The 13298-nt window shown below is 43.7% G+C and overlaps 1 protein-coding gene across 1 annotated transcript in view; it reads right to left on the bottom strand.

Annotated features, from left to right (window-relative positions):
- ANO2 (anoctamin 2) overlaps positions 1–13298 on the bottom strand; it is a 155165-nt gene that overhangs the window by 89131 nt on the left and 52736 nt on the right. The window contains exons 9-10 of the mRNA XM_083503337.1: positions 10086–10150; positions 3549–3683 (exon numbers count right to left, since the gene is read on the bottom strand). Of these exons, the coding sequence (XP_083359463.1) occupies positions 3549–3683; positions 10086–10150 (200 nt within the window). The remainder of the gene's footprint in view (positions 1–3548; positions 3684–10085; positions 10151–13298) is intronic.

The raw sequence follows: 13298 nt of genomic DNA, 5'->3' as shown, positions 1-13298 counted from the left end.
ATCTGTGAGGGAAGTTGCTTTCTGCTACAGAACAGTCACAGACTTTCATTCAGCAAGAACAGAAGTTCAGACATCCAGATGGTGGCTAAGAGAAGGGAGTATTTATTTAAATTCATTGGTTGTTTTCCTTCTTATTTATCTATTTGAAATATCTGCAGGCCATGTTTCTATTTAAAAAAAAATATTCGTGGTGACTTACAAATGAAAACGACGACAAGCGGCAGTAGGAACAATAGATAACCAAGATCTTATCCACTTCTTTGCAGAATCAATCAATACAATTTAATTACAAAAAGAAAATGAAAAATGGCTCCAGTAAGGCAATAAAATTTTTAAAAAGCACTAAGAACCACTAAGAAGCATTTCTTCGGGCTTAATGCCAAATGAAATTGAAATAGAATCCTCCTCTAGGTGTGGGAACTTGACAAAATGCTAAGAGGAGGGTGCTATTTAGTGGCACCAAGAAATATGCAGGAGAAGGTGGCTTGAGCCTTCCCCCGCTCACCATTTTCCTTGCCCTCCGCCTCCCCCTCCCCAGCCATTTCTCCCATCCAAGTGGTTGCTGCAAGTGGAAGAAAAACAGCTTGTCCGGAGTTTTGGGTTGGGCTGCCACCAGTATGCTGATGACACCCAACTCTATCTGTTGATGGATGGCCATCCTGACTCAGCCCTAGACACACTGATCCGATGTTTGGAAGCTGTGGCTGGATGGTTACGTGGGAGCCGGTTGAAGTTAAATCCTTCAAAGACACAGGTCCTTTGGCTGGGACGGGACGATATGGGATTGGGGGGGGGGGCAACTCCCATCTCTTGCGGGGGTGCAGTTAGGGCCTGCAAGACCGAGCTGTTCCACCAGGCCTTTGGTCAGGGCACAGCCTGACTCCCTCCTTTGGCAATCTTCACAGAACTCCAGCCCAATGCCTGCCATCAATTTGTTTTGAATTAATTTTAGAATGAATGATTTTAGAATGTGGTACTATTTTATTGTTGTTAGCCGCCCTGAGCCCGGCTTCGGCTGGGGAGGGCGGGATATAAATAATTTATTATTATTATTATTATTTATTAGTGTGGAGAAGAAGCGACGGGCAGGGGAAGGGCTAAGCACTTTTCCTTTGTCTATCATTTATTTCTTCCCACTCTAATGAACACTCACTTTGGCCATAATAGGACTGTTATGCACACTTTACATCTCTGAGTGATGGGTTCTAGGTGGAATGCTTACCTAGCTGCCGTTTCCATTGGAAAGAGGTCATTTTGATATTTCAAGAATATTGGGTTTATTTGCAAATATAAAAGGGTAGACATAGGTGAAGGCACAGCTTAATTCCGGGGAAAGAGATGCTGTTCCTTTACAAAGCCTCCACAATCTGGCAAGCCTTCTCCGTTTCTCCACTTCCTCTCAGCCGATTATCATATTTGCCACCTCAAACTTAGTTTCTAGTGCTTCTTTTCACAAATATCCTCAGCCCTTTCTCTGAACGGTTTTTCCTGTTCAGAACATCCTGCACCAAGAAGCCATTTGCATCCATGGAACAACATGACCTTTGCATTCTGAGCTATCAGAAATCTACCAGTGATATTCAATTTCTCTGAGCAGGACTTACAAGAAGCTCAGCAAAATGCAAAGAGACTGACACAGCATGAGCAGTTGAAATATAGTGAGCATAAAAGCAGGTTTCTCCTTAAAACGTAAAATTAGCATTGAACCTTTTAAAACAGGGTGGGGAAGCCTTGGACTTCAAAATACCGTACTCTGGAATGACAACTCTCAATATACCTAGTTTGGCCACACCTGGAGGGCCAAAGTTCATCACCCCTCTTTTAAAATACAAAAATCACATTCTTATGGCAGAGAGACAGCAGAGGGTGCTACAGATACAGTTTTGCCATAAACTCCACCACTTTAGATATTATAAGAGAGTATTTTTGTAGGACAAGGAAATTACATTCTTGTTGGAAAGGTGGGACCTTTTTTGTACTCACGGTAATGTTACTTTCAGTACACCTCACCCAATGATAGCACAGTTTCAGAATGTATAATACGGAGTTAATGGACAGAACAGAAGTCACATTTATAGTGTCACTGGGAAACTGCACAGCTTCTGATATGTTTGTTTGTCTTTAACGAAGAATGCAAAATCACTGCGATATTTATTTAATAGTAATAATTGTGATCACAATCATTTTGGCTTACAGTAGCTAGGCATTGTTCACAGAACATAAAGTAAAAGTAAAGGTACCCCAGAAAATTAGGTCCAGTCGCAGACGATTCTGGGGTTGTGGCGCTCATCTTGCTCTATAGGCCGAGGGAGCAGGCATTTGTCCGCAGACAGCTTCCGGGTCATGTGGCCAGCATGACTAAGCCACTTCTGGCAAACCAGAGCAGTGCATGGAAACGCCGTTTACCTTCCCGCCGGAGCGGTACCTATTTATCTTCTTGCACGGGTGTGCTTTGGAACTGTTAGGTGGGCAGGAGCTGGGACCGAACAACAGGAGCTCACCCTGTCGCAGGGATTCAAACCACGAAACTTCTGATTGGCAAGCCCTAGGCTATGTGGTTTAGACCACAGCACCACCCGCGTCTTTATTTGTGACATAGGTAAAGGTAAAGGGACCCCTGTCCGTTAGGTCTAGTCGCGGACAACTCTGGGGTTGCAGCGCTCATCTCGTTTTATTTGCCAAGGGAGCCGGCGTACAGCTTCCGGGTCATGTGGCCAGCATGACTAAGCCACTTCTAGCGAACCAGAGCAGCGCACGGAAACGCCGTTTACCTTCCTGCCGAAGTGGTACCTATTTATCTACTTGCACTTTGAGGTGCTTTTGAACTGCTAGGTTGGCAGGAGCAGGGACCGAGCAACGGGAGCTCACCCCGTCGCGGGGATTTGAACCACCAACCTTCTGATTGGCAAGCCCTAGGCTCTGTGGTTTAGACCACAGCGCCACCCGTGCCCCATTATTTGTGACATAAAGAGTCACAAATCCTACCTTCATATTTACAATCTAAGGGGCATGGCACCAACTTCTGTATACATTCTCTCTGTTAAAAGCACCCAAACACACTCCCTGATCTTCCACTATCGATTGCAGCCGATATGGTTGCATTTGCTGGGGTGGAGAGGGAGAAGTCAATGTTGAAGCAAACCAATACACATGACTGAAGCTAATTGGTAGTTTGGCCCTCAGAGATTAGGCATATGAAGACAGGGGAGTAAGGGGGGGAAAGGCAGAGGATGGAGATATATTTGAGAATGCCAGAACAGAAATTTTGGTTTTTAATACCTATTAAAAACATACCAATGGAAGGTGCTGGGCAGATGCTTGTATGGCAGAACACTGCAATGGTAGCAAGCAGGGCAATGTACTTTTAATGAATGGAGGACAGACAAGCATTTAAAAGAAACTGGAGGAGTAAAAAAAAATCTCATCCTCATTCTTTTTCAGCTTACCAGCTCTGTAAATGGATGCTTTGCAGCACAAAGTCATCGACAATGCACCTGAGCAGCACATCATCTTAGATATCAAACCACATTGTGGATGTGCAGTCTTACCTAGGAACGTCACTTTCAATGGTTAAGCATCCGTACAGGAACACAATGATTCCAACTACCGAAGACGGAATAAGGAACTCTGTGTATAAGCCCAGCCAGGCAAAATACATTCCAATTTTTTCTCCAAAATACTTTCTAAAGAAAGAAAACATAATGTAAATTTCAAAAGATTAGTCACAGTCCTTCTAGGGTTTCCTCAACCGTATCAACGTATTTTACAAACAGTACAGTTAACCACCCATTGTAAAACAGATAAGTAAAACTGCTTTGATGTGCAAGATATGAAAAGAAAGTGAACTTCCCTTTTGCTATGGACTCATCTACCATCTTAGAATTCCTGCTCCCTGATTGCAGTCATGGGATTGTTGTCTTTCACATGATGGTATATGTTTTGACTCCACAGAGTGAGAAGTGACGAAGACAGGATGTTTGTGTTACTGTGTTCCATGAAGTGGGACTATTGCCTTTGTTCTTTTTTATTTTTTATAATATTTTTTTATTATTTTTACAAAAAAAAATAAGACATACCACACAAATTATTATACATATGTCCTTGTTTGGACTTCCTTCAGCATCTCTGATAGCCTTCCCTCTTGATTATTTCTCCTGCAATTCTTAACTTAATATTGCCTTTACCTTTTCTAACAAATCATCTCTCCCTTTTCATTTTTACAATATTTCTTAAGTTACTCCTCACAGAACTTCTTGGAGTCTTACAAACGTAATCTGATCATCACAAATACTTTTCAAATACTCAGTAAATTTAGTCTAGTCTTCGGTAAACCTCTGGTCGCGCCGGTCTCAGATCCTTCCTGTTAGTTTGTCTATTTCTGCATAGTTTGTTCTTTTTCTCTTTGCTGTCTGACGCTAGAGAGAGGGGGAGCCATGTTGCAGTGCTCCATGTGTGTTTATATGTAAATAAAGTAGATTAGCCAAAATGCTGAGTTGCTGAGGTCTGTCACACGAACTGTGCAGACTCTGCGGATCCCTAAGTGTGCCAGTGTTGGTTGGCATCGGTTGCTGTGATGTTTGGGCTGAAGAAAGGTTATGAAGCTCCCGAACAATCAACCAGGAGGGAGGGAACATGCCAGTTGGGCATGTCTCTCTACCAGGGTCCTACTCGAGTGTAGGCTGAACTCCTGACAACATCATGCACTGGGCTACACAAACACTACACCATGGAATTGCCCCTCATCTAGTAGTATCTCCTTAGCTTCTGCACCAAACCCAAAAGGGTCTATAGTTGAGTGGTCTCGATTAAGGCAGGGTAGACATCTAGATATCAGATCAATAAAGGAAATCTACACCAGCACTACCCTCTCATGGGTGACCTACCGACTTAATTCTCAGACTATCATCTCTTTTCCTGGTGTAAATGGGCAGCACATCCTTCAGCCCCCATTGCTGGAACGCTTTACTATAAGATCAAGGGAAGTTCAAGGGTATTTCATGCCATGCAGCAGCCTGGGATAGCAAAAATAAGTTGGCCAGCCCTGCTTATTACCTTTTGGCAATACACAATTGCTGGCATTTATTTTTTATTTTTTGCAATTGCCAAGTATCTTCTCTGAGAGTTTGCCGGAAAGGTTACATTCAGCTGTTCAGTGAGCAGTAAATTTATAGACACAGAAGTTTGAAACAATCAAGTTCCTTTAAATATTTAGGAGGGGAAAAATAGGACATGTTTATGTATTATTAAACACAGCATCATAATTGTTAACATTGTTATGTTGTCAACGTATCACTTAGTCATACAAGATTAACCAGAACAGACAGATAATAAAGGCTTAAAATCTGCATTAGACAAAAGAATGAGCGATGAGCATGAATGGAGAAGCAGACAGAGAAAGAGAGAGAGATAACATAGATAAAGCCATAAAAAGTGACAAGTGCATCTAGTTGCTAATCATCTAGATAGTTCATGCTTACTCTCAAGAAACGATGGATGACAATTAAACCCTAGCAATTTTCACCTCATTTGCAATGTATTGGACATTAATTGTCTCATTTATTTCTTTTCCTCCTGTATCACAAAGTTAAAACTAAAGAGACCTTTATAAAACTGTAAGAGTGAGCTCAGTAAGAATCAATACATCCTTTTTTCCCTTTTCTTTTTTAAAGCTCAGGATTAGATATTCTCTTTCATTTGCATGATTCCGATCATTGTGCCTTGTACTCTCAACGAGTTCTTTTCCCCTGTAAATGTGTACATCTGGTTTGGTTTTTTTTTAAAGCAAATAAAATTGGACTTTGAGGAAGTCTCAGAAGGGAAAAGAGCAAAGATGTCAAAAGGTGGCATAAAGTTAAATTGGTTTTGTTTCTAAATCAAGAGTTCCAAGGTATTTTGGAGGCAACTGCCTCTTCTGAGCCCAAGCAATGTTGTCTAGAATTTAAATTAATATTTAAGATGATTTGTCAGAGAGACAGAAAAAAGATGTACAGAACATGGAAAGATCTTTAGGAGATCAGCAGCAAAATCCTACTTATATATATTCAAAAGTACAGTCCGCTGAGTTTACTTGCAGAGCATTTTAACACCCCAATCCTGTCAGAAGTGGTTTTTTAAGAAGGTATAAATACTTACCGAGAGTTAATTAAGGCTCAATCCATAATAAATTCTCCTATGTATGACCCGTTGGAATTGAGTCGGGCACAGTGTGCATCAAAGTTACAAAGATATACAGAGCAAAATGCTCTTGTTTCCCCATAACATTAGAACTCAGTGTCACTTAATTAAGTTGATAGGCCATAGATTCAGGAAAACCAAAGGGAAATGCTTCTTCATACAACCAATAATTAATTTAGGAAATTTGCTTTCTTGCGATGTAGCTGGATTTAAAAGAGGATTAGGCAAATTCATGGAGATGTCTAGCAATGCCTGTTAATCGGGTCCTCCCTTAAAGAGGGAACGTATTGCGGTGAGACCTGGACAACCGACACCCTGTGTTGTGGGTGGGTACATTGGTCAGCCACAACACCCAATTGGTAGGTCCCTCGAAGCTGGGTGCAATCTGGCCAATGGGACACAGTCCAAATGGTTTGAGGGACCTATTTATGCCCCTTCACGTGACCCAGAGCTTCCTCTTTTGGCGCATGCATTCGGAACACCTGCCCACCTCCCCCTACTTTTAGGGTTTTGCGCTTGACCTTGCTATGCCGTCGTGTGTTGCCTGTTGTCGGGACAGGGGCACGGAAGGAATTTTCCCCACTTGGCTGATTGGCTGTTGCCATTTGGGTTTCGCCTGCCGCGTAGCAAATCATCACAACTTGTAAGGTTGCAGATAGGCACTGGTTCAGGTGATAGGGATGGGAGAACGCTCTCGCCATCCCTATGTGAAGGGTATTCCATTAAAGGAATTCTATTAAAGGGACTCAGTGGTTTGGTCAACCTCTGAGAGGGGGTTGTGCCCGTGCCTGAGTCCAGGGGGACATTTGGGTAGTGGAGTTGGCCCATTCCCGGCTTTCCGCTTATCCAGGTGTTCACCCTTGGTTGACCTATGCTGGTGTCCTGGGTCAGCACTACCTGCAAGGGTGTAGGGAGCTAGTCGAACCAGAGCCTATGCAACCAGTCACTTTCTGTAATCAATCAAGTTGTGGCCTAATACTGCCAAAAACCAAACCAAAAATTTGAGTCAAGTGTGAATTTATTTAGGGGGGAGGTTTCTGGGTCTGAACATGCAAATCAAGATAGCCAAGTTTAACATCCAAGGTTGGAGGCAGTATGCCATTGGATAGTAATTGCTGGAGACAACCGTGGGCGGAGGGTTAGAATAGAATAGAATCATAGAGTTGGAAACCGTGGGCGGAGGGTTAGAATAGAATAGAATCATAGAGTTGGAAGGGTTAGAGGGTTAGACCGCACACTCTGCCGGGGAGTTTCCTAGAGGTGTTGAGCAAAGTGGTGAAAGGGTTGATGGACTGGAATGGTAACCCAAATGTAAATAAAGAAGGAGTTGAAGTATAAAAAGTGTATGTGGGGGGGTGCATTTTACATGCCTGGGCTATCTGGAACAGCATTTTGATGTGTGACATAGACTGGAAAGAATTTGAAATGCCTTTAGGACAGAAAGGGGCAAGATAAACAAAATATACTAAATGTTGCTGAGTCACTTATCTGGGATGCCTATTTGGTTTCTTGCATCCCGGCCTCTCTCTCTAAATCTCCCACATCCACGCAACCATGAGTCATATGATGTGCAGCTACTTATCTCTCTTACACAACAGAATGGCAAGCAGAAGTCATATCTGTTGCAACACCTGGCAAAAAGGTAACCAAAAAGCTCTGGCAGGAGCAGTTTTTGAGCACAGGAGGAAGAATCCAATTTCTGTCTCCTAACTTCACTCCACTTAGAGATGCATGCCTCCGCATTGTGCTTTTCAAACTTTCAATTTGCAGGGAACCCTTTCCACATTGACCTGTTTGCAGATGCTCTGCTTCCTGCATGATGCACCACTGATTGATGTTCTAGGCTACACTGTCAGTCTCAACAACTTGCTAGCTAGGCCTGATGATCCTACAGCATGGAAGTGAACAGCTGATGGAACGAGAGATTGCTCTTTTCCTCCATTGGCCATTCCCTGCAATTCCCTGCTCAGCGCTGAGAAAGGGGAACATGGGTTGTGTATGAATAGGGCAGGGGGGATGGATGAGTATGAAGGTGGGGTGTATGGATGTTTGTGGCTGGTGTGGGGGCTGCCTCTTCCATGTTTGCCTTTGGTCCTGTTCACTGCACACAGGGACTGTGGCCCACAGTTTTGTAAAAGGTTATGCAACTCTAGATTATATAACCAAACATCTGAATTCATGGAAGTTCTTTTGACACACTATTTAAACATGTCGATGGTTGCATGAAGAGCAATTGCTTATTTGGCATTCCACAAGAATGGTGTTGCATGTCGAAGGCTCACACTCCATGAACTGGAACTGGCTTACGCAAGACTGGCACCTGAGTTCAACATGAACTGTATACCCTCCAGGGACAGCCCAGAAATTACAACAGCCCTGGTTTCTGATTTGATCCTGGAATGTCCCTATTTGCCCCACCAGTGTTGCTGCTGCTGCTGAGCTCATGGAGGAGGATGAGCCTGCACTTATCTTGAAAGATGATGATGATGTTGATGGCTGTGGTGGCTGTGAGAGAACATTCTGTTGCCTCTCCATGGCTGCTGCTGCTGGTCGCCTCTCTTGGGCAGCTCGTAGCAAGCAGCTATTGGAGAGCAGGTGAGGAGAAGGAGAGGCTATGGCTTCTAAGGCCCAGTCTTGTGTGATGGGCTGGCTCTGAGGGGCAGGCAGAGGATAGGGATGCCCTGAAGAAGAAGAGTTTGGATTTGATATCCCACTTTAGCACTACCCTAAGGAGTCTCAAAGCAGCTAACAATCTCCTTTCCCTTCCTTCTCCACAACAAACACTTTGTGAGGTGGGTGAGGCTGAGAGACTTCAGAGAAGTGTGACTACCCAAGGTCACCCAGCAGCTGCATGTGGAGGAGTGGGGAATCGAACCCGGTTCACCGGATTACGAGTCCACTGCTCATAACCACTACAGCACACTGGCTCTTCTTCCTGGGCGGGAAGAAAGGGGGAGCATAGAGCCAGTGTGGTGTAGTGGTTAAGAGCGGTAGTCTCGTAATCTGGGGAACTGGGTTCGCGTCTCCGCTCCTCCACATGCAGCGGCTGGGTGACCTTGGGCCAGTCACACACTTCTTTGAAGTCTCTCAGCCCCACTCACCTCACAGAGTGTTTGTTGTGGGGGAGGAAGGGAAAGGAGAATGTTAGTCGCTTTGAGACTCCTTAAAGGGAGTGAAAGGCGGGATATCAAATCCAAACTCCTCCTCCTCCTCCTCCTCCTCCTCCTCCTCTTCTTCTTCTTCTTCTTTTGATTTTTTTTTTAAAAATGCTTTGTGCACCTGAGTCTAATTTCCCCACTTTCTAAAATTTATTTATTGATGTGTGTTTTTCAATCTACCAAAGAATCAAATCAAATCAGGATTAAGGGGTTTTCTCAGGACAGTGGAGGACGTGTGTGCTGGTCCCATTGATATAGTGGTAGTGGAAATAACAGGGTCACAAAAGACGGGAGGTTGAGGAGGATCAGTTGCAAGGAAGTGAGAAATGTTCCTATTTTCATCTGAGGAATGTGGGAGGGTATGGAAATGAGCAGTTAATGTACTGGATGGTAAATATTTTCCTAAACAGAAAGGGGAAATTCCTAAACAGAAAGAGGAAATTCATTTGACGGAGATGCAAAAGCCTCTCAATGACTTTGCCTCTCAGAATCTAGCTCAGAACCTTCGAACACTACTAAATGACATTTTGGAAAGGTACATCACCTTTCATTAATATTATCTTTCATTAAATCTTCTGCAATAAAACCTGTGATTGAGTATGATGGAAAGGGAGAAGCTAACTGCCCACCTCTCGATGCAAGGCCCCGCTGACCAGAATCTTCCCCTAGGGCAAATCAGTGCAACTTTGCCAGTTTTGCCAAAGAAGGAACTTTACAATTTTGCCAAGAAGCTGTTGCTGTGCAATTAATTACCTTACAAGATCAATAGGCTGAAACTTGTAAAACGATCCATATCGCGCCCATTCTTGATACAGCAGCTGTGTGGGGAAAATAGATATACTGTTGACATACTGCATTTAAATGACAAAAAATAAAATAAAATAAAGTTTCGGGGCTTAAATGGAGCCATGACTGAGTCCCATGAGATGTGAGCTCAAGTTTGAAACCTGAACATGCTGCAGAACATGCAAAATAATAACAAAAAGTGTATCATGTAGCACATATATGAACAGCTGGATTAAAATGCAGATTATCTGAGGAAGAAGATGCTTGCTACATGGAGGAAGAAGGCCCAACACCCCTCTTTCAAAATTAACCACTGAGGGTTGTATCAAACAAAGCTAGTCAGCTGGCAGTAAGGTTTCCATCACTGAAATGGGGAGGAAATTTATTTTACGCTGATCTGATTCACCCTCTTCATCACATACCCATGATCAGTCTGTTGGCAAAACAGAGCCTTATCTCAGTGCCACACCAACTCTGCTTACCGTATTTTTTGCAGCATAACACTCACTTTTTTCCTCCTAGAAAGTAAGGGGAAATGTCTGTGCGTGTTATGGAGGGAATGCCTACGGGTGGCATGCCTACGGATTTTCCTCCTCTAAAAACTACATGCGTGTTATGGTCGGGTGCGTGTTATAGAGCAAAAAATACGGTACTTTTCTACAGTCAATAAAGTTCTGGTCTGTTTCAACGTGTGGTGTTCTGGTTATTTGCCCTTGCCCTTGACAGGGGTTGGGGGTGACCTATAGCATCTGTCTTGCAATGGGGTTTTTTACCACTTAGTGTGCTTAAAATAATTCCAAGTCTACACAATACAATCTTGGGTTGTAATCTAAGCAAATAAACCCAAAAGGCCTAAACAGGAAGGGGTAGAGTAGGGACTAGATAAATAATGTGCATTAATCTAGTAGTTTACACAGGTGGCGCTGTGGTCTAAACCACTGAGCCTAGGGCTTGTCGATCGGAAGGTCGGCGGTTCTAATCCCCATGATGGGGTGAGCTCCTGTTGTTTGGTCCCAGCTCCTGCCAACCTAGCAGTTCAAAAACACGTCAAAGTGCAAGTAGATAAATAGGTACTGCTCCGGCAGGAAGGTAAATGGTGTTTCCATGCGCTGCTCTGGTTTCGTCAGAAGCGGCTTAGTCCTGTTGGCCACATGACCTGGAAAAACTGTCTGTGGACAAACGCTAGCTCCCTCGGCCAGTAAAGCGAGATGAGCGCCGCAACCCCAGAGTCATTCGCGACTGGACTTAACTGTCAGGGGTCCTTTACCTTTACCTTTTTTTTACCCAACTGAAAGCAGTGGGGCTTGCATTCCAAATAAACATTATCGAATTGGGCTGTATGCCCTGGACACAACTATAACTGAATAGGGTTTACAGTAAATTCAGACAAGGTGTCAGTGGAAGTTCTGAATGAACGCTGCACCCCTATGTACCATGTGTGTTCCAGTTTCCTGGCAACTGTTCCTCACACATCATTACTCCTCAATGACCTTTCCAGGATATCGTCTTTAAAACAACTATGTACAGGCTAAGGGATATATTCAGCCAGTGGCGTAGCGTGGGGGTGCAGGGGGGGCCGGCCGCACCGGGCGCAACATCTGGGGGGGCGCGCTCGCACTCGCAGCTCTCTGCCCCCTGCTAAAATCCACGGGTTAGGGGGCGCAAATTACTTGCCTTGCCCTGGGTGCTGACAACCCACGCTACGCCACTGTATCCAGCTAAGTCATATCCAGAGATGATCCACTAGAATCAATGAACAAGGCAGGGATTTCAATGAGTTTACTCTACTCTTAGTAAGATGCAACCTTGTCCAATCTTAAACATGATTACCAGGGGAACTTACATCACAGCAAACATGGATAGAATTGCACTGAAAAGCAAATCAAATGCCCACTATTTTGCACACTGCAATGAGTAAGGTTCATTATTGACCTCTAAGAATGATAATATATTGTGAGATAATTATGTATTTCTAGTATATATTAAAACAAATAACACTGGGCAACAATTTTTTACTTTTTGAATGTTGTCTAGATTTCTACAACTGCTTTAGGGTATTTTTGCACTGCTAAATCAGGAAATGGCATCCGTTTCTCTCCATCAGGTCAGGTTTTTGCGCTATGTTGATTTGAAAAAAAATAAGATCTTGTGACAAAATCAATTACATTTTTGCGGCATTATCAGCTGATTTTTGTCAAAACATATCATCCTAAATATGTTTTTAATAGAAAAAAATGTTTTCCCAACAACATATATTGATTACCTGATAGAAACATCGATTACTGTAAACTGAATGGTGGGCATTGATAAAGGTAAGTACACGCAAATTGCATGTTGCTTCACCATTTTTCAAACTTCAGGGCTTGAACTTCCGTTTCTTGGAACTCCTGGAATGCTCAGCGGCAGGGAGGTCTCTCTTCAGAGTCCAACAGTACTCAGCCATCATGACTGCATCCCAGCGACCCTGATACCTGGTCTCCATCTCTTTCATGTCCTGATGGAATCTCTCCCCCTGCTCGTCACTCATTGAACCCAGGTTCTCAGGAAACCAGTCCATATGTGAAAATAGGTAGTGTATCTTGACGCTCATGTTGCAGCCCAGGTTTCTGAAAGCAGTCAGCATGTTGTTGACAAGTTCTGCGTAGCTTCTGGCCTTATTGTTGCCAAGAAAGTTCTTCACTACCAGAACAAATGCCTTCCACGCTTCCAGTTCCACTTCGTTCATTGAGTTTCCGAACTCTGGATCTCTGATGAGCTGACGGATCTGAGGACCGTCAAAGATGCCAGCTTTCAACTTCTCCATGGTCAATCCTGGAAAAGCCTGGCACAAGTAAGTGAAGCAGTCACGATCCTTGTCCAGAGCCTTGGTGAACTGCTTGATTAAGCCGAGCTTGATGTGCAGCGGTGGGAAGAGTATTCTGTCTCTGTCCACCAGAGGGCCGTTGATGACGTTTCTTTCTCTGCAAGGCACCAATTCCTCCCGCACAGGCCAGTCCTTCTTCGTGTAATGCTGAGCACGGTCCCTACTATCCCACATGCACAGAAAACATGGGTACTTGGTGAAGCCAGACTGTTGTCCCAACAAAAAGTTCACCATCTTCAGGTCAACACAAGTAAACCACTTATGCTGATCATAACCAATTTTCTCCAGCACATACTTCACCGCTTCATAGTTCTCCT

This window comes from Podarcis liolepis (assembly GCF_965112155.1).
Source record: "Podarcis liolepis genome assembly, chromosome: 5".
Lineage (NCBI taxonomy): Eukaryota > Metazoa > Chordata > Lepidosauria > Squamata > Lacertidae > Podarcis > Podarcis liolepis.
This window is presented reverse-complemented; position numbering and strand designations above follow the sequence as displayed.